Source organism: Engraulis encrasicolus, chromosome 14 (genome assembly GCF_034702125.1).
Source record: "Engraulis encrasicolus isolate BLACKSEA-1 chromosome 14, IST_EnEncr_1.0, whole genome shotgun sequence".
NCBI lineage: Eukaryota > Metazoa > Chordata > Actinopteri > Clupeiformes > Engraulidae > Engraulis > Engraulis encrasicolus.
The window spans coordinates 47675097-47697596 of record NC_085870.1 but is presented as its reverse complement, the minus strand read 5'-3'; the positions used below and the strand labels follow the sequence as shown (position 1 = coordinate 47697596).

Below are 22500 nucleotides of genomic sequence, written 5' to 3'. Positions count from 1 at the left end.
ACTGACATGCCTCGCAGATGTAATGGCCAGAAGGAAGGCGGTCTTCAAAGAGAGCCAGGAGATGTCTGCTGTCGACAGGGGCTCAAACGGTGCGCTGCAAAGGGCCTGCAGCACCAACGACAGGTCCCACGTGGGCACCCGACTCCGTCGAGGGGGCCTCAAACGGAGTGTTCCCTTCAAGAAGCGTGCCACCAAGGGATGGGACCCCACCGTCCTACCCTCAACACGGGCATGACGGGCAGAAATGGCTGCCGCATAGACCTTAATGGTGGAAGGAGCAAGTCCCCTATCAAAGAGGGACTGGAGAAATGATAAAATGGTAGGCAGGGGGCAGTCCGCAGGCTCTGCTCCCCGAGTCAGACACCAGTCAGAGAACAAATTCCACCTGTTGGCATAGAGGGCAGTGGTGGAGGGTGCCCGGGAGTTAGCAATAGTGTCGACCACTGCAGGAGCACAGAGCCCTAGCAGGGGGTCCGGCCCTTGAGCGGCCACACCCAAAGCTGTAGCCGGGCTGGACACGGATGCCAGATCTGACCCCCCAGCTGTGACAGTAAGTCCGCTCTCACCGGCAGGCACCAGGGTTCTCCGTCCAGGAGTTGGAGCAGTGTGGGAAACCACACCCGACCCGGCCAACGAGGGGCCACCAGCAGCAGCTCGTGGTATTCCAACGTCACTCTGTGCAGGGTCTGCACGATCAAAGGCAGAGGGGGAAAGGCGTACAGCCGTCGGCACGGCCAAGCATGCGCCAGTGCGTCCTGCCCCATGGGACTCGGACCCTGGAGGCTGAACCAGAGAGGGCAATGCGTCGACTCCTGACAGGCAAAGAGGTCGACCTCCGCCCTGCCAAAGCGCTCCCAGATGGTAAGGACCACCGCTGGATGGAGCCTCCAACCCCCCGGATCGGAGCCCTGCCGGGATAGTAGATCCGCCGCCGTATTGGCCACACCCGGCAAATACATGGCCCGCAGACTCAGCAGATGTCGATGGGCCCACCGTAACAGCTGGTCGGCCACTCTCAAGCACCGGCGGGACTTGGTGCCGCCCTGGTGGTTTATGTAATAAACCACTGTAGAGTTGTCTGTCCGTACCAGGACATGTAGACCGCTCAGATGGGGGAGGAAGTGTCGCAGGCCGAGCAACACAGCCTGAAGCTCCAAAACATTGATATGCAACTGTTGCTGCTGTGGGTCCCAGCAGCCCCTGACCGTCCAGCACTGCCAGACCGCACCCCAACCTCCCAGGGAGGCGTCCGTGGTGACGATCTCCCTTCGGGAAGGGACAGCGGCCAGGGGAACACCTCTCAGGAAATACGCCGCCCTCCTCCATGGGCGAAGGAGCCTGTAACAGGCATGCGTAACCCGCACCAGCCTGTGCCCATGCCGGGCAGGGTGAAGGTGGAGATCGATCACCCACCTCTGAAGTGGACGGAGGTCAAAGAGCCCTAGAGGCACCAGAGAGGAGGCCGCTGCGAGCATACCCAGCAGACGCTGAAACTCCTTCAGGGCGAGGGACCTGCCCAGTCTGAAGTGCCCAAGCAGCTGGCAGATACTGCGGATCCTGGCTTGGGAGGGAGTCGCCCTCAGCGTCCTCCAGTCCAGGTGCATGCCCAGGAAGACGGTCTCTTGGCTGGACATCAGAGAGCTCTTCTGGAAGTTCACCTTGAGCCCTAGGTCCGCAACATGTGTAAGTACCGTGGCGATGTCGGCGCGGGCCTGATCCTCCGACTGGGAACAGATCAGCCAGTCGTCCAGGTAGGGTAGAATACGCAAACCCTGTGCTTGCAGTGGCGCCAACGCAGCTGCGACACACCTCGTGAATACCCCGCGGCGCCAGAGAAATGCCGAAGGGCAGGACATTGAACTCGTAGGCCTGGCCCTCGAAGGCAAACCGGAGGAATTGCCGGTGGTGGGGAGCGATAGGCACATGTAAGTAGGCGTCCTTCAGATCGATGGATGCGAACCAGTCGCCTTCTCGAATATGGAGCAACACATCCGATGTGCGCAGCATCCTGAATCTCAGTACAATCAAATAGCGGTTCAGTGATCTCAAGTCCAGGATGGGTCGTAGACCGCCATCCTTTTTCGGTATCAGAAAATAAGCTGAATAGAACCCACCTTGCTGTCTGCTGCCGTTGACGGCGGATATCGCTCCTTCCTCCAGGAGGGTGCCGATTTCTCCCCGGAGAATGAGGGCCTTCTCCGGGAGGCCCATGGTGGTATCGATGACCCCTTGAAAGCACGGCGGTCGGCGACTGAATTGGATGCTGTAACCCTCTGTGAGGGTTGACAGCACCCAGGGGTCCGTGGTCCGCATCCTCCAGCAGTGGAGCTCCTGGCTGGAGTAGCGGCCGACCGCCGGCGTGATGTAGTCAATGGCGCCCAGACCGCCCCCGTCGGCCACCAGGGGAGCGACGGGGGGCGGGCTGAGACTGATGCGTAGCACCGCGGCTCCGGGAGGCAGTGGAGCGGCGAAAGTCATCCACCCGTCTGGTGTCCCGCCGAGCACGAGGTCGAGACGGCAGAGGCGGTGGTGGTGGCACGGGTCCCCCAGAGGCCGGAGCAGAGGCGCCACGCGAGTACACGCGGCGGAGTCCTGCATATTGTTGCCGGGCCTGCACCACTTGGGCACTCCTATCCAGGGCCTGTTGGGCAGCCTGGCCAAAGAGCTCCCCGGGCTGGACAGGCAGAGAGCAGAGCACGCGTCTGTCAGCTTCCGTCAGCAGGGACTGCGGTAGCCATATCTGGCGGCGGGTGAGGGTGAGGAGGGACATCAGGCGACCCAGCTCCCTCGACGAGAAGGCAAAGGCCTGGAGCACCGCATCACAGAGCTCCTGGGCTGTAGGATCCGCCCCGTGAAGTGTCTGCGAGAGGGCCAACAGCAAGTGGGACATGGAGTTTCCCATCCGTCCCATACGCGCCGCCGTGTCGTATCCCCGGACGATAAACTCGTCAGTCACGCGGCACTGAGGGCGAGGGCACCTGGCATCGGGGTCGTAGAGCCTCATTGGGTGACAGGACCAGGGCGGCTACCGAGGGCTCGATGTTCGGCATACATTTCAGGCCGTAGGTGGAGGCGTCCTGCATGGACGCCAGGGCCATGCCATCCCTGTGGAGGTGGTAGGTGCGTCCGGGGTTTACCCAACACCTCTGTAGCTCCGCAATGTACGGGGCTGAGGGTGGCATAGGTAGGCCTGGGTATTGATTGACAATTTTCGGTTCCGGTTCCATTTCCGGTTCCTTCGTTTCGGTTCCGGTACCAGAACGGTTCCATTTTCGGTTCCTAGAAACCCTGAATTAAACCTGCAGTTACCCAAAGTGGCCAGCAGATGGCGTAACGGGTCTGTAAATCATGAGTTTCCCTGCCTGCCACAAGGCGGAGCTCCTCGTGACTTAAGCAATGGCGGGTTAAAGGCATTTAATTCTATACAGCATTCATGAATAATTGCATGCTGCAAGTTGTCCTCTCGGCATGGCTTGGCAAGTATATTAAACGGTTTTGATACTGATAAATGTACTCATGTCTGATTAAAATTGTTCTGCTGTACGGTGCAACTTCACTTCTGGTACCAATCCTATGTCAAGCGTGCCTGACATGATTTTTTAATGTAGCCTACGCTACCCAGTCTGTCGACAGCTGGGGCTTTTCTACTAGGTACTGCAGAACTGTTCTAACACAACTAGGCTTCATAAATAGGCTATTCATGAAACTTGACGGGGTCTCGATGGTGCTGTCTCGCACGCATTTCCATACAGGGACTGGAACTGGGCCATATGATCAGCTGCTGCAAGTAGCCGCGACAACACTGTGCTTTCACGCCATGGTGAATCTAAGCCAAAGAGTCCTAATCTAAACGATATATAGGCCTAAATATATATATAACCAGCGATCGCCTTCTCCTACAGACATGTGTTAGGGCTTGTTCGAAAGCTGCGAATCTTAGCTTTTTACAGTTTTTTACGGCACGTTTTTATGTTCTTTCATTCAAAAGTTATTGCGCTGTAAGCGGCCGCTGTTGCAAGTGAAAAAATAGCGCTTTCCAACAATTTTTTTTAATCTCGTCATTTTTTCCTAACAGCCAGCGATCTCCTTAACCTAGACCTACAGACATGTGTTAGGGCTTGTTCGAAAGCTGAGATTCTTAGCTTTTTACAGTTTTTTACGGCACGTTTTTATGTTCTTTCATTCAAAAGTTATTGAACTGTAAGCGGCCGCTGTTGCAAGTGAAAAGATAGCGCTTCCCAACCATTTTTTTAATCTCGTCATTTTTTTCCTAACAGCCAGCGATCTCCTTAACCTAGACCTACAGACATGTGTTAGTGCTTGTTCGAAAGCTGAGATTCTTGGCTTTTTACAGTTTTTTACGGCACGTTTTTATGTTCTTTCAATCCACAGTTATTTAACCTTAAGCGGCCGCTACTTCAAGCCTAAACAATGGCGTTATTATACAGCCGGATGGAGAGGAAATCTTTTTTCTCGCTGTGTTCTTTGTTCCCTCGAATGAAACCAACGGTCTAAATAGGCTACATTTGTGCGTCCCCAACACAAGACCAGTTCTTTCTAAGTTAGCTCTTTTCATGGAAAAACATGTTTCCAAGGAGTCAGAGACATCTTCCTGAAGAGTCGAGGTCATGGTTGAGGTTGACGGTGCCGTTGTAAAGATGCTGCAACTCCGCACGCAAGTTTATCGAATGCAAGAGCAGGTGTTTGAACAGGTTGGATGTATTGCCATTCTTAGCCTATTAGTTTATCGCAGATAGGCTATTGCAGCGCGCTCCTTCCTTATCTACTTTCCTGAAATATAGCCACGCTTTCGACGGCATGTTTTTGTTTCTCAATAGTACAATCAGCTGGTTGAATATCAGCTGTCTTATCAATCGTTTAAATGAGGTGCGAAACGGGAAGAGGAGGAGCGTGGTCAGTTTGTGACACTTGTGGCCGCGTGCTTAAACACACATTTGATGGCTCTGACAGTCAGACTTCAGGAACCGAAACGTGGAACCGACAGACAAGGCACGTTTCGATTCCAAGTAGAACCTTAGCTTTTAATTCGGTTCCATCAAAGAATTGAATTTCGGTACCCAGTCCTAGACGTAGGTGACAGGGAGGGCGGTGCCGGGCCCCTGAAAAAAACACTATGCTGTTGCGGCGTCACAGAAGGCGTGTCCAAGCCCAGTCGGGCCAAAGCAATCTTCAGGGCCGGCTGGATCGACGGCCGTCCACTTTCAGATGCCTCCGACGCCTCCGCTGTACCGTGGCTGGAGGCCATGGAGCCCGTCCGGGAGGTGGAGTCATGGTGTACAGCCTCCCCATATCCAAGCAAAAATACTGAATCAAACAAAGATATCGCAAACCACGCCCACTCAATGCAAAAGCTTGTGCTCAAGTTGGGTCTCCTAAGGGGGCGTTGTCCCCTACTTCTTCTTCTCTTTTTGAGGTGTTTGCGCAAGACGTGCGCTACCGCCATCTACAGCGCTAAGGGGACTTCATTGATTCTCAACCTCAGGACTCCGAAGGTCTCCTAACCGAAGGTCTCCTAAAGGGGCGTTCACCCGACATAAAGTGGATACCGGAAAGGAAACAAAATGACACTTCTTGATTACATCCACTTTCTTTGATCCAAGATTCTCCGAGGCCTGGGTGGAAAGAACATCTGGATCCCGTTCCGCCCCGAAAGGAAACAGCTGTGGAGGGGACAGTGACCGCACGCCCTCCTGGTCAGTCCGGGTGGAGGCGGAAACACCAGCCTCTAGTGCCGGAGGCCGGAGGCCTGTGAGTAGGGCCTTCAACGTCTCCATGTCCGCCGCCATCTTGTCGACTTTAGCAGCCAAGTCATCTGGGCATCGTCGCTTAGCGTCCGTGGCAGGGTGGAAAGCCACCCCATGACGCTTGCCAGGCCGCACCGCAGTATCCATCGACGCCTCTTGACCCTCTATGGACATGGAGGAGTCAAGGTGAGGGTTCATTGCTGCTAGCCTAGTCTTGCGTACTGCCACACTGAGACAAACACAGTCAGCGCAGGCCATGTCCGTCAGGCCCTGACGTAGATGCTCTAGCCCCAGGCAGGAGGGGCATTCGCGGTGGCCATCGTCCAATGCAAGAGGGGCCTGGCAGGAGGCGCAGGAGAGAAAGTTCTCCATGGCCAGCGGCGGAGAAGTCATCAGTCAGATGGTAACTCAAGTCTGACAAAAAACAAGCAACACACAACAGGGCGAGAACACCCCAGGTGAAAACAATATGAAATAATAATAAATAACACAACCGGGAAGTAATAACAACCGGGGTGAACACAGTGCAGCGCAGGTGACGCTAACGGTGTGCATGGGCGGAGTGGGAAGAGTATTCCCACCGGGAGAAATTTTCCCTTAGCGGCCCTTTTTACCCCCCCACCAACACATAAAAAAAAAAAAAAAAAAAAAAAAACAACGCGAACAACATGGTTCCCTAACCAAAAAGACAAAAACCATGAAATCTGCAGTCGTAGGTCTACTACATGTGGACATAAGTGTTGTCAAAATATCAACCTGAAGTGGAGAATTGTAGACTACACTTGATGAAATAGGCCTACACAGCCATCATCACAGTCCAAAGCATTCACCATATAACATTGCAGGTTAGGCTACATCACGCTACTGTTCCATGAAAATGTGCACTCCACTGTCATTTTGACAGTTTGTAGGCCTATTGAAATATCGTTTAAGAAAGACAGGATGAGCACGGGCACAAAGTTTTGAGTGTGGGGATTTTTAGAAGAGTAGGCTATAGCTTACAAAAAGTATGTCTAGGCTACATTGTGCAATAAACCCACCATGCAGCAACTAAGCCAAACCTAGGCTACTTCAAACCACAACCATAAGTCAACAAAATTAATAACCAAACGGTGTAGGCCTACCTTAAAACGCTGTCTTCGTCGCAGCAAATGTCTTTGTTTCTTGCACATTTTAATCCACAGTTTAGGCTACACACCCAGCACTGCTCACATCAGAATCTTGTGTGGTAGGCCTAATTATTTTGTTCCATTTCTTCAGACATTACATAGGCTACATCCTAAAGGTGCCACATATAAATATATGTATGATATAACATTATTTCGACTGCAAGGAGATATACTGCTAGTTCTAACAAACCAATGCCATCAAAACATGTACAACATGTTTTCCTGCTTAGCTGCAGTTCACTTCCTTACCACTTGGTGGAGAGTCTGTTCGTAACCCAAGTCAATAACCACAGAACAAGTGAATCTGGAGTGGCAGACTGTAAACTGTAACAGTCATATGGAAATCGGAAAATAAATCACAACTTACCAATATTTCCATTCCTTGGTAACCAATCTAAATATCACAGGTTCTTGAAATACTGAAAACGAAACTATGTTACTAAGATCTAGTAAACTTCCGCGATCTACGGTGTATGAACATTATCAGTAGAGAAGGAGTGTGGCCAATTTACTGTTTGACACCGTCACTGAGGTATTGCGGTCGGGTAGACGGTATATATACTGGTGAGTCGACTTCTTTGAAAATATGAACTGAATCGTAGTTAATGACCTATGCTCTAATATGAAATCACTTTGGGGCAAGTTGAGAATACACTTCAGGGCCGGTTGAGAACATAGTACGGCCGCTGTAATATATTTCGCGGCCGCGGCCCACCGGGACAAGTCCCCGATCTCCCGATGGCCACTCCGCGCCTGACGGTGTGAGGGCCCCAGCGAAACCCACTGGGCACTCTAATCGCAAACCGTATACAGACAGGCTATACAAACAATAAAGCAGCAGCGTCTAAACAAGCACGCAATACAATAAGCCGAGTTCACATCGGATGCTGCAACAATCGCTCAGCAAACAGTAATTTCCAGCGGCGAGAACACCGGGGAAAGAAATCGAAAGGAAATGACAGTCCACTTACCTTAACGAACTTCAACACCAGGCAGGCAGTCGTTAATCTAGGCGCAACGCGCCACCAAACTGCAAGTTCAAATTCATTTGCGAAACACACCACTGAAATAATAGCTTAACAGAAAAAAAGGATCAGAACACGGCCTACCTTCCTTGGTCGAGGCCGGTGTAGCCAGCCAGGTGGCTAATTGCCAGCTAGGTGGCCAATTGTACGTCAACCGAGCGGACAACACCCAGTCAAACCAAACGAAACAGATAACATAAATAATAGCAATCGACTAACGCCGTTTCGTGGGGGGTGATAAAAACCACAGCCCCAACCCTTTGGGTAGGAAACGAACAGTGCGTTAGTGGTTATAATCCAAAAGCGCTCAAACAACCAAACTCGAAACCTGCTTCTCGAGAAGATGAAAGAGGTCACTTCCTGGGTTCACCGGTGTCTTAACCCCTGACACGGGGTCAACTGGTGACGTCACCCAGGTCACGTGACTTTGTTGATACTAATTCTCGACCTGCGTCATCCATGAGATGAATATTCAGTGCTGAAAGCACCGCCTCTGGCGGTCAGAAGGAACGAAATAGAATTATAGTTCTACAATTCTAGTGAGTTATTGGAGGACTTTAATGTTCGATTAGGATTGACATGACTGACTGGGCATTTATTATTTGAAAATAGAGCAAAATAAGCTTATTGAAATGTGTAGGGCCATCAGTTGTGCTGTGTTGACGTCAGGTGGATAGACAGCTGACGTTGCTGTTGGACAACAGCTAGAATGATATTTTTTGGTAAGCACGTAATTCTTCATGTGTTCAAGCACAGTTTTGATGCCCTGCATGAAATACACAATGAAAATCCATGAAAATAAAGAGAATGCATAAATGAGAAGGTTTGAGTCTGTTGCGGTTGAAGAAGGGAACTCTGAAACGCCTACTTAAGGGTAATAAGTGATATTCTAGGATATTGTAGGATGTGCGTGACGTCAGTGGAGATGCATGTGCGTGCGTAGTGTTGTATTGTATTGTGTTGTGGTGAAGAGACCCAGGTCAAAAAAATGTGTACTTAAGTGTACTTTAAATATATTTAATTTTCTGAAAGTATATTTTAAGTACACTCTACTTATCAAGTACAGTACTTAAGTATGGTATTTAAAAATATACTTATAGTTAAGTGTATTTTAAATATATTTTAAAATAATTTGTATTATTAAAGTTATGTACTTAAATATAGTTTTATAAAATATACTGTTAGTGTATTGTACTTTAAATGTATTTTAAGTATATTTGTATTTTAAAAATAATGTGCTAAGTGTAGTATTGTCAAATATACTATTAGTGTATTATATTTTAAATGTATTTCAAGTATATTTGTATTTTAAAAGTAATGTGCTAAAGTGTAGCATTATAAAGTATACTATTAGTGTATTATACTTTAAGTGTATTTTAAGTATCTTTGCATTTTAAAAGTTATGTACTTAAGTGTAGTATTATAAAGTACACTATTAATGTATTGTATTTAAATGTATTGTAAGTACATTTGTATTTTAAAAGTAATGTGCTAAAGTGTAGTATTGTCAAATATACTATTAGTATATTGTATTTTAAGTCTAATTTAAGTACATTTGTATTTTAAAAGTAATGTGCTAAAGTGTAGCATTATACAGTATACTGTTAGTGTATTATATTTTAAGTGTATTTTAAGTATCTTTGTATTTTAAAAGTTATGTACTTAAGTGTAGTATTATAAAATACACTATTAGTGTATTGTATTTAAATGTATTGTTAGTACAATTGTATTTTAAAAGTCATGTACTTAAGTGTAGTGTTATGAAATACACTATTATTGTATTGTATTTAAATATATTTTAAGTACATTTGTATTTTAAAAGTAATGGGCTTAAGTGTGGTATTGTTAATTATACTAGTAGTATATTCAATTTTAAGTCTATTTAAAGTACATTTGTATTTTAAAAGTAATGTGTTAACGTGTAGTATTATAAAATACACTATTAGTGTATTGTATTTAAATGTATTGTAAATACATTTGTATTTTTAAAGTAATGTGCTAAAGTGTGGTATTGTTAAATATACTATTAGTATATTCTATTTAAATGTATTTTAAGTACATTTGTATTTTAAAAGTAATGTGCTAAAGTGTAGCATTATAAAGTATACTATTAGTGTATTATATTTTAAGTGTATTTTAAGTATCTTTGTATTTTAAAAGTTATGTACTTAAATGTAGTATTATAAAATACACTATTAGTGTATTGTATTTAAATGTATTGTAAGTACATTTGTATTTTTAAAGTAATGTGCTTAAGTGTGGTACTGTTAAATATACTTTTAGTATATTCTATTTAAAGTCTATTTTAAGTACATTGGTATTTTAAAAGTAATGTGTTAAAGTGTAGTATTATAAAATACACTATTAGTGTATTGTATTTAAATGTATTGTAAATACATTTGTATTTTTAAAGTAATGTGCTAAAGTGTGGTATTGTTAAATATACTATTAGTATATTCTATTTAAAGTCTATTTTAAGTACAATTGTATTTTAAAAGTAATGTGCTAAAGTGTTTTATTAAAAAATACACTATTAGTGTATTGTATTTAAATGTATTGTAAATACATTTGTATTTTTAAAGTAATGTGCTTAAGTGTGGTATTGTTAAATATACTATTAGTATATTCTATTTTAAGTCTATTTTAAGTACATTTATATTTTAAAAGTAATGTGTTAAAGTGTAGTGTTATAAAATACACTATTAGTGTATTGTCTCTAAATGTATTTTAAGTACATTTGTATTTTTAAAGTAATGTGCTAAAGATTGTTTTTAGAAAATACTAGGGCTGTCAATATTAACGCGTTAATCGCGATTAGATTAATAACATTCTTGATCGCGAATATTTTTTTTAATCGCGATCAGACTTCGCCAGAATCTCCCCACTTCTACCGTCCATATGCAGCTCCTCTGTTAGTAGTCGGCTTAGCACTGTCTGGGCAGTAAAATGGTTGATTATGGCACAGTCTAGCTCAGTGACTTCTACAGTTTGTCAGTTACATTTCACAAAACTAATGGGCAAACTGTCAACATAATGGGTATGACATCATAAGTATTATGTCCATAGTATTGTCCAACGTAATTAGGCTACGTTATAGCCTGACACCTGAAGCCGATCAGGAACACAATCCCTGCCCCCTCGCGTGGAGAGCGCAGCGCCCTTCCACCCTCTCCCCCAGTTGAGAGAAATATATCGCCACCTCTTTCGTCTTTATTTGCTGTTTTACTGATTTGTATAACTCTTACAAAGACAGTCAAAACACTGTGACCAGTCTGATTGCCAACAACGAGTCTAAAATATTAATGTAGTTTTAGGGTTGCCTATGCGTCTTCTTCACCGTGCGTTCTCTCCATACGGAGATATGGCCACGTTCGCCGCTGCCATCCACCCAGTAGAAGTCAGAAAGAGGGACAGAATGAGTGTGTGTTTGCTGCTTGGTGAACAGTGTTTGTCTGATCCCAGGATTATTGCGTTTGCGTCCGGATAGGTGGCTATTCTACCCACATCACCGGGGGCTGAATGGAGGGAGCGCAAGCTAACAAAGAGTGCTCGTCCGATCATTATCATCCTCGTGAGATAAAAACTGTCCTTCAGAGTCAGAATAGGCAAATAACATGCTCAGAACTTCGTCACGATTCAACTTCTCACTAGCCATGATGAAATAGCTCGCTGATAGTTCGCTGATAACAACACAAACTCAACTCGCACGCCTCGACACAAAGTGGCTACTTCCGCATTTTGTGGTCGCTTCACAGGTCGCGTCAAAAATACTGAATCAAACGAAGATATCGCAAACCACGCCCACTCAATGCAAAAGCGTGTGCTCAAGGGGCGTTGTCCCCTACTTCTTCTTCTCTTTTTGAGGTGTTTGCAAGACATGCGCTACTGCCATTTAAAAATTGGGGAAACTGTGTGGGGCAGTTCTGAAAAATGTAAAACATTGTTACAGCTTTGCAATTATTTGACAGTTATGTGTCAGTTATTGGCAACTACTTGACTAAACTCTTATCCTTATAGGTGAAGAATTACTTTTATGTATGATTTTTTAAATTAACATTAATGTTTAAGATGATATTGAGTTCTAAGAACTAAGAAGTATTGGAAAAAAATAAATGAATGGCCTGAAAGGCAAAACAAATCAGTCTTTGTCTCGATCCTTGTTTTATGCCAAAGAAGACATAGTGATCAGAAATACTGTGCATTAATGGTTTCAACTATCTTGAATTGCAAACTAACCATTTAAAAAATGTAAAATAAATAACGATTAATCGCGATTAACTTCCATATTTTTATGAGATTAATCGCGATCAAAAAAATTAATCGTTTGACAGCCCTAGAAAATACACTATTAGTGTTGTGTATTTAAATGTATTTTAACTATATTTACAAAATAAATAAACTAATTACTGGCCAAAGTACAGTCATTTTCCTAGCAAAAAAAGTCTATATCTGGAACATGGACAAGAACCTCAATTTATGATGATGATGAATGACTCCCCTTTTTCCAGCATGAATTTTGGAAATAAACTACAAAAAATCATACACAGTACACCATTATAGTAATGTATGGTATTAGAAAATGTACTGCTAGTTTAATGTATTAAACTTTGTTCTTAAAAAATGTACTCAAACATAGTGTTAGAAAATATACATTATCAGTTATATATACCTAAACTTTATTTTACGACCTTTACAAATATGCATATTTTTTTGCATACTTACTATATTGCCTTTTTGACACTAATATTAATTGTCTTTAATGAAATGTACTCACTTATAAAGATTTTATGTTATTTTTCTTGTTGTCTTGAACCACTTCAAGTGTATTTTAAGTGTATTTGTATTTTTAAAGTAATGTGCTTAAGTGCTGTATTTGAAAACATACTGTTAGTGTAGTATATTTTAAGTGTATTTTAAGTGTATTTGTATTTTAAAAGTAATGTGCTAAAGTTTGGTATTAGAAAGAATATTTGAAACGTACTTAAAGTTAAGTATGATTTTAGTATATTAAGTACACTTGTACAAAGTTTGATTTTTAGTACCAAAAAGTCAACTTAAAATGTGTTAAAGCTCTACTTAATTATATTTCAAGTGTATTTAAGTATACTATAAGTTGTCCCAAAATAACATTCTTTAAATACACACTTTTGAACTATATTTTAAATACAAAAATACATACTTATTAAGTATATTAAATACACTTTTTTCACCTGGGTACTTTTTTAAACCATCATTTTAGTATATTTTAACCTAGGCTTATTTATTCATTATGGTTTGTAACATTAAATAACCTTCCACCTTCCATTTTGTTAATGTATTTTCATGGTAAAAACACCATATTGAAGAGCACAAACAGATCTTAAAAAGGCATGTAAGGCCTTACCTATTAAACTTTTAAGCACAATACTGAAGTCTGTACTTAAGTTGTGTTATTAGTGTATTAAGTGCACTTTAAGTGTACTTTTTGGTGCACAAATTAAACATGTAAAAGTGTCTTTAATTCGATAAAAGCATACCACCACCAATGATTTGTGAGTATTATAATTAAGTATATAAAAGTATACTTAAAGTGTACTACTCAAGACTATTACTTCAAGAACGTAATTGTGCCTGTCAAAGAACAGGTAGTTGTGGTCTAGTGGTTAGAGTGCAGGTCTGTGGTTCAGTGAATTGTGGGTTCGAATCCTGGTTGAGGCAGTGGTTGTTGTCTGAAGTGAAGGTGAAAGGAAGGTTCATGTGAATGGCTGATGGTTGTGAACAAGACAATGTACAATGGAAATGAGTAACTGGGGATTACATTAATGTTTTTTTCATATACTTTTGAAATATATTTAAAGTGTACTTAAAATAAATATATTTGAAATGTGCTTAAAGTAAAATCTACTTGTAGTATACTTAAAATACATTTAGAGTCAATACACTTAAAATGTACTTAAAGCGATTTTTGTGAATATATTTGAAATGTACTTAAAGTAAGTATGTTTTTAGTATATTAAGTACACTTGTACAAAGTTTGATTTTAGTACAAAAAAGTCAACTTAAAATGTGATTAAGCTCTACTTAATTATATTTCAAGTGTATTTAAGTATACTATAAGTTGTCCCAAAATAACACAACTTAAGTATGTACTTCTGCAGTATACTATAAAGTACTTTCTCATGACATTGAAATAGATTTCTAATGTACTTAAAATGTGCTTATCCGCATGCTAAAGTTCACATTAAACACATTTTAAAGTGACTTGGTTAGTATACTTATAATGTACTTAAAGTTAAATATATTTTTAGTATATTAAGTACAGTTGTACAAAGTTTGATTTTAGTACAAAAAAGTCAACTTAAAATGTGATTAAGCTCTACTTAATTATATTTCAAGTGTATTTAAGTATACTATAAGTTGTCCCAAAATAACACAACTTAAGTATGTACTTCTGCAGTATACTATAAAGTACTTTCTCATGACGTTAAAATAGATTTCTAATGTACTTAAAATGCACTTATCCACATGCTAAAGTTCACATTAAACACATTTTAAAGTGATTTGGTTAGTATACTTATAATGTACTTAAAATTAAGTATGTTTTTAGTATACTAAGTACACTTGTACAAAGTTTGATTTTAGTACAAAAAAGTCAACTTAAAATGTGATTAAGCTCTACTTAATTATATTTCAAGTGTATTTAAGTATACTATAAGTTGTCCCAAAATAACACAACTTAAGTATGTACTTCTGCAGTATACTATAAAGTACTTTCTCATGACGTTAAAATAGATTTCTAATGTACTTAAAATGCACTTATCCGCATGCTAAAGTAAACATTAAACACATTTTAAAGTGACTTGGTTAGTATACTTATAATGTACTTAAAGTTAAATATATTTTTAGTATATTAAGTACACTTATACAAAGTTTAATTTTAGTACAAAAAAGTCAACTTAAAATGTGTTTAAGCTCTACTTAATTATATTTCAAGTATATTTAAGTATACTATAAGTTGTCCCAAAATAACATTCTTTAAATACACACTTTTGAAGTACACTTTAAATACAATAAAACGTACTTATTAAGTATATATTAAGTACACTTTTTTTTTACTTGGGGAGAGAGGAGCACCACTCACTGGAAGTAGACTTTGTCTACTTGGAATCTCGTCTCAGCAATTCCAGAAGTCGGAAAAAAATGTCTGTGTCCATTCTAGAATTCAAACACACACACACACACTTAAAATTTTGAGCATTATGAGTTACATTAAAGTGTGATTAAAATTGTGTAGATGAAGAAGAGAAATCAACCATATCATTATTATTTACCTCCATGCCTTGAATCCACTGTTTTTTCTCTCTGCAAGGCAAAGGGACATTACCTTACGAGTGATTCTACGAATCGGCTACGCTTTTAAGTCCATGGATTTTATTTGCCAATTCCACTAACTATTAACTGCATCCAATGATGTTTTGGACATTAGCACACATTTATCTTTCATATAACACAGAAAGTGTAGACATGGCATTATTTCCCTCAGCAAGAATGAGTATTTAATACTGGTTTTGGCCGTTTTCATGTCGTCCCGTTTTCCAAATGTCAGATTCAGTCTTCATAGCATGTAAAGAAACTTGTTTTGCCCAAGACAATTGCAAATGTTGATTCACAGTAATCATCACAATATGACAAAACTGTCAGAAAGACCGCTGTCCTTTCTATTATACATGAAATTTGCCATTTTGTGTGTGTCCACGAAAACTGTGTTAACCGTGTCACGGTTTGAAAACCCCTCCATAAATCAGTAATGGTTTGGTCTTAGGCCATACGAATAATATCACGTGATGTCATAACCTCTTTGGCAGGATATGGGAAGACTTTTTGGTAAATTTTGAGCTCCATCTTCCCATAATTTAATCCATTCTATTTCATGTTCTCATAGCGGGAAAATTGCCTGTCAACTGTGTTATCAACATATTCATAAGAATCTGAATTAGAAATCACATGTAGAAAAACACAGATAAAGCATACAAATACATGAATTGATTAAGGTGTTGTGGTGGAACTTCTGAGGTCCTCAGTTAGCACAACACCATAAAAATGGCTGAAATGTCAAGCCGTGTTACCGTCAATGGTGTTACAATTATCTATGACAGTCAGGGTTGCCAGATGAAAAATGTTCAAAACCCGCCTAGAAGCACAAAATCCCGCCCAATTCTATTGATTTCTATGGCAAAAAGTGGGCGGGTTTTTCCTGATAAATGCCATTTATACCCGCACACGGCCATCTAAGCAGCCCAATTCAAATCAGACGTTACAGGGATTTATAATCAAAAATGTGTCAGTCTGTATCACAGTGAATCATAAAATCCTACTCATGAAGCTCAACAATCACATTTTCTATATCAGTTGCACAGATTAATGACAACATTATTGCTAAGGGACATGAGCACTTTCAAACGTATGTTGTTTCAACTCTGTAGTATTTTTATATATGTTTGAAATGACATAGTATTTGTCCATAACACTGTTGACAAAATAATCAAGCAAATGTTCGCTTTCATTAGAGTATTTATCAGATGATTTAAGATTAAGCTTGGCAATTTGTTTGTTTGGAAACTTAAATATATACACTATGTAAACATCTAGGTCATTTAGTTGAAAAAAAATACTGATAATTGACACTTTGCTTTTGCCAAAAGCGTAGGCGAATCGTAGAATCACTCTTACACTACATTTAAACCTGTGTGTGTATATGTGTGTGTGTGTTATGACACAGATACACATATGTAGAGAGAAGTGCGTGTGTGTGTGTGTGCACCTGCAGAATAGGATGCGGTGTCCCGGGAAAGCATAGGTCAACAATAGGCACACAGATGCCCAGATGTGTGTGTGTGTGTGTGTGTGTGTGTGTGTGTGTGTGTGTGTGTGTGTGTGTGTGTGTGTGTGTGTGTGTGTGTGTGTGTTATGCCTTACTCTGCATTGAAGCCATCCACGTGTAAAAGTCGCATCTGCTTCACAATGGTGCTCTTCCCCGACTCCCCAGCACCTAAAGAGTTAAGCACACATTATAACTAGATAACTACCATCATCATCATCATCATCATCATCATCATCATTACAGACCCCCAGCATCTAAAGAGTTAAATACAAATGATCACTATCACTATATCTGCCTAGCCTTGCGAGCCATCCTACGTACTTCCGCCAAAGGATTGGCTCCCCTAGTATGGCCATGCTTCTCTGTGGAGTGCCTGGAGCTGTAGGATTTTGATCGCAACGCCTCCCCCCAGAAAACAGCCAACAAACGAATAAGCGCCTCACGTGGGGACGAAAGGGGGAGGACGCTCATGACAATGACGTACACATCTGCGCCAGAGCCATTGGTCTGCCCTATGTTGTTGTTGAGTAATTGCCGGCGATTGGGTGAGAGGTGTCCAATAATTTCAAACTATAACTGAGTGCAAACTTCCTGCTTCCTGCAATCGCTTCAGAGCAAACAAATGCCAGACCATAAATACGAAATTAAATGGTAGTATTATGGGATGGTCAGGACCAGGCTAATAACTGCCATCATCATCATCATCATCATCATCATAACAGACTCCCCACCTAAAGAGTTAAATATTCTCACTATACTGTAACTACTATCATCATCATCATCATCATCATCATCATCATCATCACAGACTCCCCAGCACACAAAGAGTTAAACACACATTATCACTATAACTATTAGGGCCTACTACTATCATCATCATCACCATTATTACTATCATTGTTGGTGTTGGTGTTATTATCACACAGACCGCTTAGTTGGTTAAATATACTGTAGATCATTCTTGTATCATTCATTATTTATTCAATAAATATTAATTATTGGATGTACTTTACTTTATTAACTTGCTCTGGTGTAGGGTTAACTTCTCTGTTTGTGTTTTATTTCACCCTCTATTTATAGGGTAAAGGCGGTAGCCTATTAATAGGACCAACGTGTAACCTATGAGTGACAGGTTCTCATTTCCTCTTTTGAGTTTGTTTTGTTTTGTTTGGTGTGTCTTGTGTTTTGTCTTCTGTTGGGGTTAGTATCATTTGTAAAAAGAAAAGAGAAAAATGTAAAATAATGTATGGATTTGTTTTGAATACAGGAAGAACAGTGCTTCTATAAGGAGAAAACTGATGTGTTGTCAATAAAGCAATCAATCAATCAATTCATCACCATCATTGTGTGTGTGTGTGTGTGTGTGTGTGTGTGTGTGTGTGTGTGCATAGGCGCCGTCTTCATGTCAACATTGGGGGGGGGGGGGCTTTTTTTTGGGGGGGGGGGTTATTGCGTGACGTCAACGTTACCTCTGTGTTTCAGTGGCGCATTTGCACGGCATTTAGCCAGGTCCGTTACTTACTTAATAGCCTATAGCCTACAGACATTAAGACCGTTAATAGGCTACTTGGTTAACATAAAGACGTTTAGTACTAGATATACACGTTGGCAGATTTCAAAGTAGGAAAGTTCTCCGATTATTCTCTGCTTTTATTTTGAGCAGTGCCGAGGATGCCACATCTTGATGAAGAAGTGGTAAATTCGAAACGTTAATTTGACATTGCTCTAAATAAAAGCAGAGAATAATCTTCCTCAGATGCTCTGGAGAACTTTCCTACTTTGAAATCTGCCAACGCGCTCCTCCATGGTCTTACCTAGGCTACCTTGAACTCAGCCTTCCCGTGACGCACCAGATTGCGAAGAGCAGGAGCGCCGCACCTTTCCCAAGTTGGCAGAATGTTGGCATATCCGCGAAAGCGCATGGGCCACTTCAGATAGCATGTTGTGCATAGACAATAAACATGCAAGGATTATTTTTGGGAATTATGTTATGTTTAGTGCGAACTGCGAATCAAACCTGTCTCAATCTTGCAATCGTATAGTCTCCATCATTTTCGCCAGAAATTATATAGGCTAAACGGTGCGCAACCACACAATCAGAATCGCAGATGTGGATGTGCGCGGGACTATTGTATTATCACTGGACATCTGTATTCGACCAAACAGGTTTAATCATTACGCAGCAAGTCAGATAGCGTGCAATCTGGGGTTCAACTTGTGAATAACTTATTGTCAACCATTGGAATAGGCCCATTGCAATGAAAACTGAATAGGGGCGGGTCTGATCATAATATTTTAGATTAGGCTACGTCATGTCATTCAAAGCTAGGACAGGCCTATTTGTATAGTTGTGAGAACACGCTTAGGCCTACCTCCTTGTCATGGTTGGAGTGAAATACAGTCGTTGTTGAGATGGAGTTAAATACAAAATAGTTAGGCCTTTTTATAGACACCAGAAAATACATGTTAATGTGGCCGACCAACCATGACAACTCTCAACTGGCAACGGGAATCCAACCTCGAATGAATTAATCTCGCTCTGATAGCCTACACTTCAGCAGCGAGGCCCAGAACAATGCTTGCACGCACCGCAGTTTAACGCGAAGCCATACTAATCACTAGCCTCGCGAGCCATCCTACGTACTCCCGCCAAAGGATTGGCTCCACTACTGTATGAAATGGTAGTATTATGGGATGGTCAGGACCAGGCTAACTAATCACCTTTGCTCTCATTAAGGACTGGCTTAAATACACACATTTCTGAGGGACAGTATAATTTTTCACTTATTCAATTCATCACTTTACCTATGCTGCTCAGCCTGCAGTTCCTTAAACCTCCTGGACCATCGCAAACAAAAATCGCCAGTACGAATATCAAGCAAACACAAAACACAACATTGTCCATGTAGGCTACGCTAGGCCTATAGTCTTCACAAATAATAGCCTAAACAATGTTGGTCAACATTCCCACTCCATTCTCTGCCCAAAGAGTAGGCTCTGAGCGCTCCCAATGATTGGTCATGACGCTGCAGATATTCCCTGTGCGTGCTCGCTCGTACCGACAGTTCAAACACAAATTTGTTCATGAATTCACCGTTTGTGAGGTTTTCTTTTTTTTTAAATAAATGAGACAGTGAGAAAGGGGATAGGCTACAGACTTCATATTCTCATAGTGGGTTTAAATCATCAGTGAAATCAGCTATTTTTGACGTGTCATTATTGGAGTGTTTTTGCCCCCCCAACTTTATGATGGGGGGGCGGCGCCAGTGTGTGTGTGTGTGTGTGTGTGTGTGTGTGTGTGTGTGTGTGTGTGTGTGTGTGTGTGTGTGTGTGTGTGTGTGTGTGTGTGTGTGTACCCATCAGCAGTAGCTGGTGTGTCCTGACGTAAAACCATTTGTCTTTCTGCAGTTGCTGTTCAATCTTCTTGCTCTTTTTGTTGGCTTCGCGCCGGGCCTTCGCCTCGCTCCATTGATCCTCGCCTTCGCTGTTGCCTTGACATTCCATTTTCTTGCCTTTAAATTATACCCCCACGTGCCATGTACCGGAGGAGAGGTGGGCGATCGCGCGAGATGGCACGGAAGAAGCTAGCCAGAAGTTTGCGCTGGAGCGAAACTGGAGCTCTCTCCCAACACTCCGCGTTAGCTGCTGCTGGCCTGGCTGAGCTGAGAGCGCTGCAGGCGGGCAGAGGCTGCTTGATAACCCGGGGCGTCGGTTCGACGTGCTAGGGGTAGGCCTATGGCAATATTTTGGGGCTCAGTACTGTTAAAAATCCCTGCCCTAGGTTTAGTAAGGAGGAAATTGGTCCTATTCTTCCACGTCAGTGGCTGTCTTGTTTTAGACTCCCTCTGGGAGGCGAAATGCTACGCAAGCGAGAGTAAATCTAAACGTCACCACCCCCTACACGTCTTAATATGCGACCTTGCCTCCTCCACTTGCGCTTGTCTCCTCGTCCCGCCTCCTGGCCCCTCCTCCATGGAGAAAACAATAAAGTAAAATGAGAAAAAGACTTTACAATTGAGCTTTTGCAAGATATTGAAATATAATGCTGTTGTCAGTGATGTCATCATGACGAGAAGCAAGTGGAGGAGGCAAGTGGAGGAGGCAAGGTCACATATTGGGATGCACCCATGGTCGCATATTAAGATGCACTCCTAATTTCATGAAGTTTTTTTTTTTTTTTTTTTACTCTAATAGGCCAAGAGTATTAGGCCCAACCTGGAACAAATTACTAACAAGCTGGATTTCTCAGAATATGTTCAGAATACCTTTAGGAACAACATACTAAAAGTCTCAGGGAATCCACCTTGGGCTTTCCGAGAAATTCAAGATGGCGTCCAAATTATATGATATTAGAGTAGAGTAGAGTAGAGTAGAGTAGAGTAACTTTATTGATCCCCAGGGGGAAATTCAGGTGTCCAGTAGCTTACATAAATACACAAATGTCCACATGGACATTTCAAGACACAAATAACACAGGGATGGTCAGGGAGGGGAAAATAAAATAAAATAGTAAAGATAATAAATGTAAAAAAGGTAATTGTGCAAAAAGACTTTCTGTGAGTTGGCATAGACCAATGCAGAAAACATACTCTGTCAGTTCAGGTAGACAATCTTAACATGACCTGGAACAAGTGTTGATGGATACATCTATGATATACAGCTCCAGGCCTTTTTATTAGAATACTATGAAAAAGTTGATTTATTTCCATAATTCCATCAATAATGTTAAACTGTCATGGATTGTAGATTCATGGCCCAGTTTTTTAACTATTCCAATCATTATTTTTTTTCTTTTTATAAACGTTGGCCTTCCAGCTCCAAAAACCCATGAATTGGGGAATTCGCATTATTAGAATATTGTTATAAAATCAAATTTTTGTTCATCAAAATTCGGGTCACATTAAATCAGTTGAAATTTGGTACTTTCTACATAACATGCAATGGTCAATACTTGGTTAGGACATTCTCTGTCTTCATAATGGCCATGATGCGTTTAACATTGAAGTCAATGGCAAAAACAGTGCATGGGAGTTATGGAAGCCCATATATCCTTGATGCTTTGCTGTCAGCTGTTCCTGTTTGTTGACCTGGTACCCCACACTTCACTCTTCAATATATTCTGTAGATTTCCATGCCACGTTTTGGCGCTAACTCATCAGTTTAATTCTAAATTACCAGAAATGAAACCCCATTGAAAATGAATGGGGTTTCATTTCTGTTGAGTTAGAATTAAACTGGTGAGTCAACACCAAAACGTCTCCCCTGGCCTTTCAGAACACATGGGCTACACACATAGCGTTTTGCGAATGGAATTTGATATCAATGCAAACCTATTCCTTGCTCATCCATGTGCTTCCTGACGCCTCTGAATCCAGGGTTTTAATGGTCTGATCTCTTCAAACATCTGACTGGATTAGGCTACTGTGGAATGATCCCCGAGAAGAACAATGGGACTACTCCGAGGAAGGAAATTATCAAGTTCCAAGTTATGTTATGATACACTTTGGAATTAGATCAGAGTCTTGTTGTTACACGGGTATATTTGATTTACCCCAACTGTACCCTGTACTTCACTTTACTCGGTCTACAAATACAGGGCGGATGAGAATTCCGGTGCATATCACAAAAGCTGGCACAACTCCAGCCACCTACCTGACAACATGTAGGCCTAACTCTCATCA

The 22500-nt window shown here is 41.7% G+C and overlaps 1 protein-coding gene across 1 annotated transcript in view; it reads right to left on the bottom strand.

Annotated features, from left to right (window-relative positions):
* The window catches only part of LOC134462787 (guanine nucleotide-binding protein G(s) subunit alpha-like), a 25065-nt gene extending 4388 nt beyond the window's left edge, over positions 1–20677 (bottom strand). Inside the window, exons 1-4 of the mRNA XM_063215994.1 lie at positions 20176–20677; positions 16915–16987; positions 15270–15300; positions 15080–15153 (exon numbers count right to left, since the gene is read on the bottom strand). Of these exons, the coding sequence (XP_063072064.1) occupies positions 15080–15153; positions 15270–15300; positions 16915–16987; positions 20176–20323 (326 nt within the window). The 5' untranslated portion in view covers positions 20324–20677. The remainder of the gene's footprint in view (positions 1–15079; positions 15154–15269; positions 15301–16914; positions 16988–20175) is intronic.
* Between the last annotated feature and the right edge of the window lie 1823 nt (positions 20678–22500).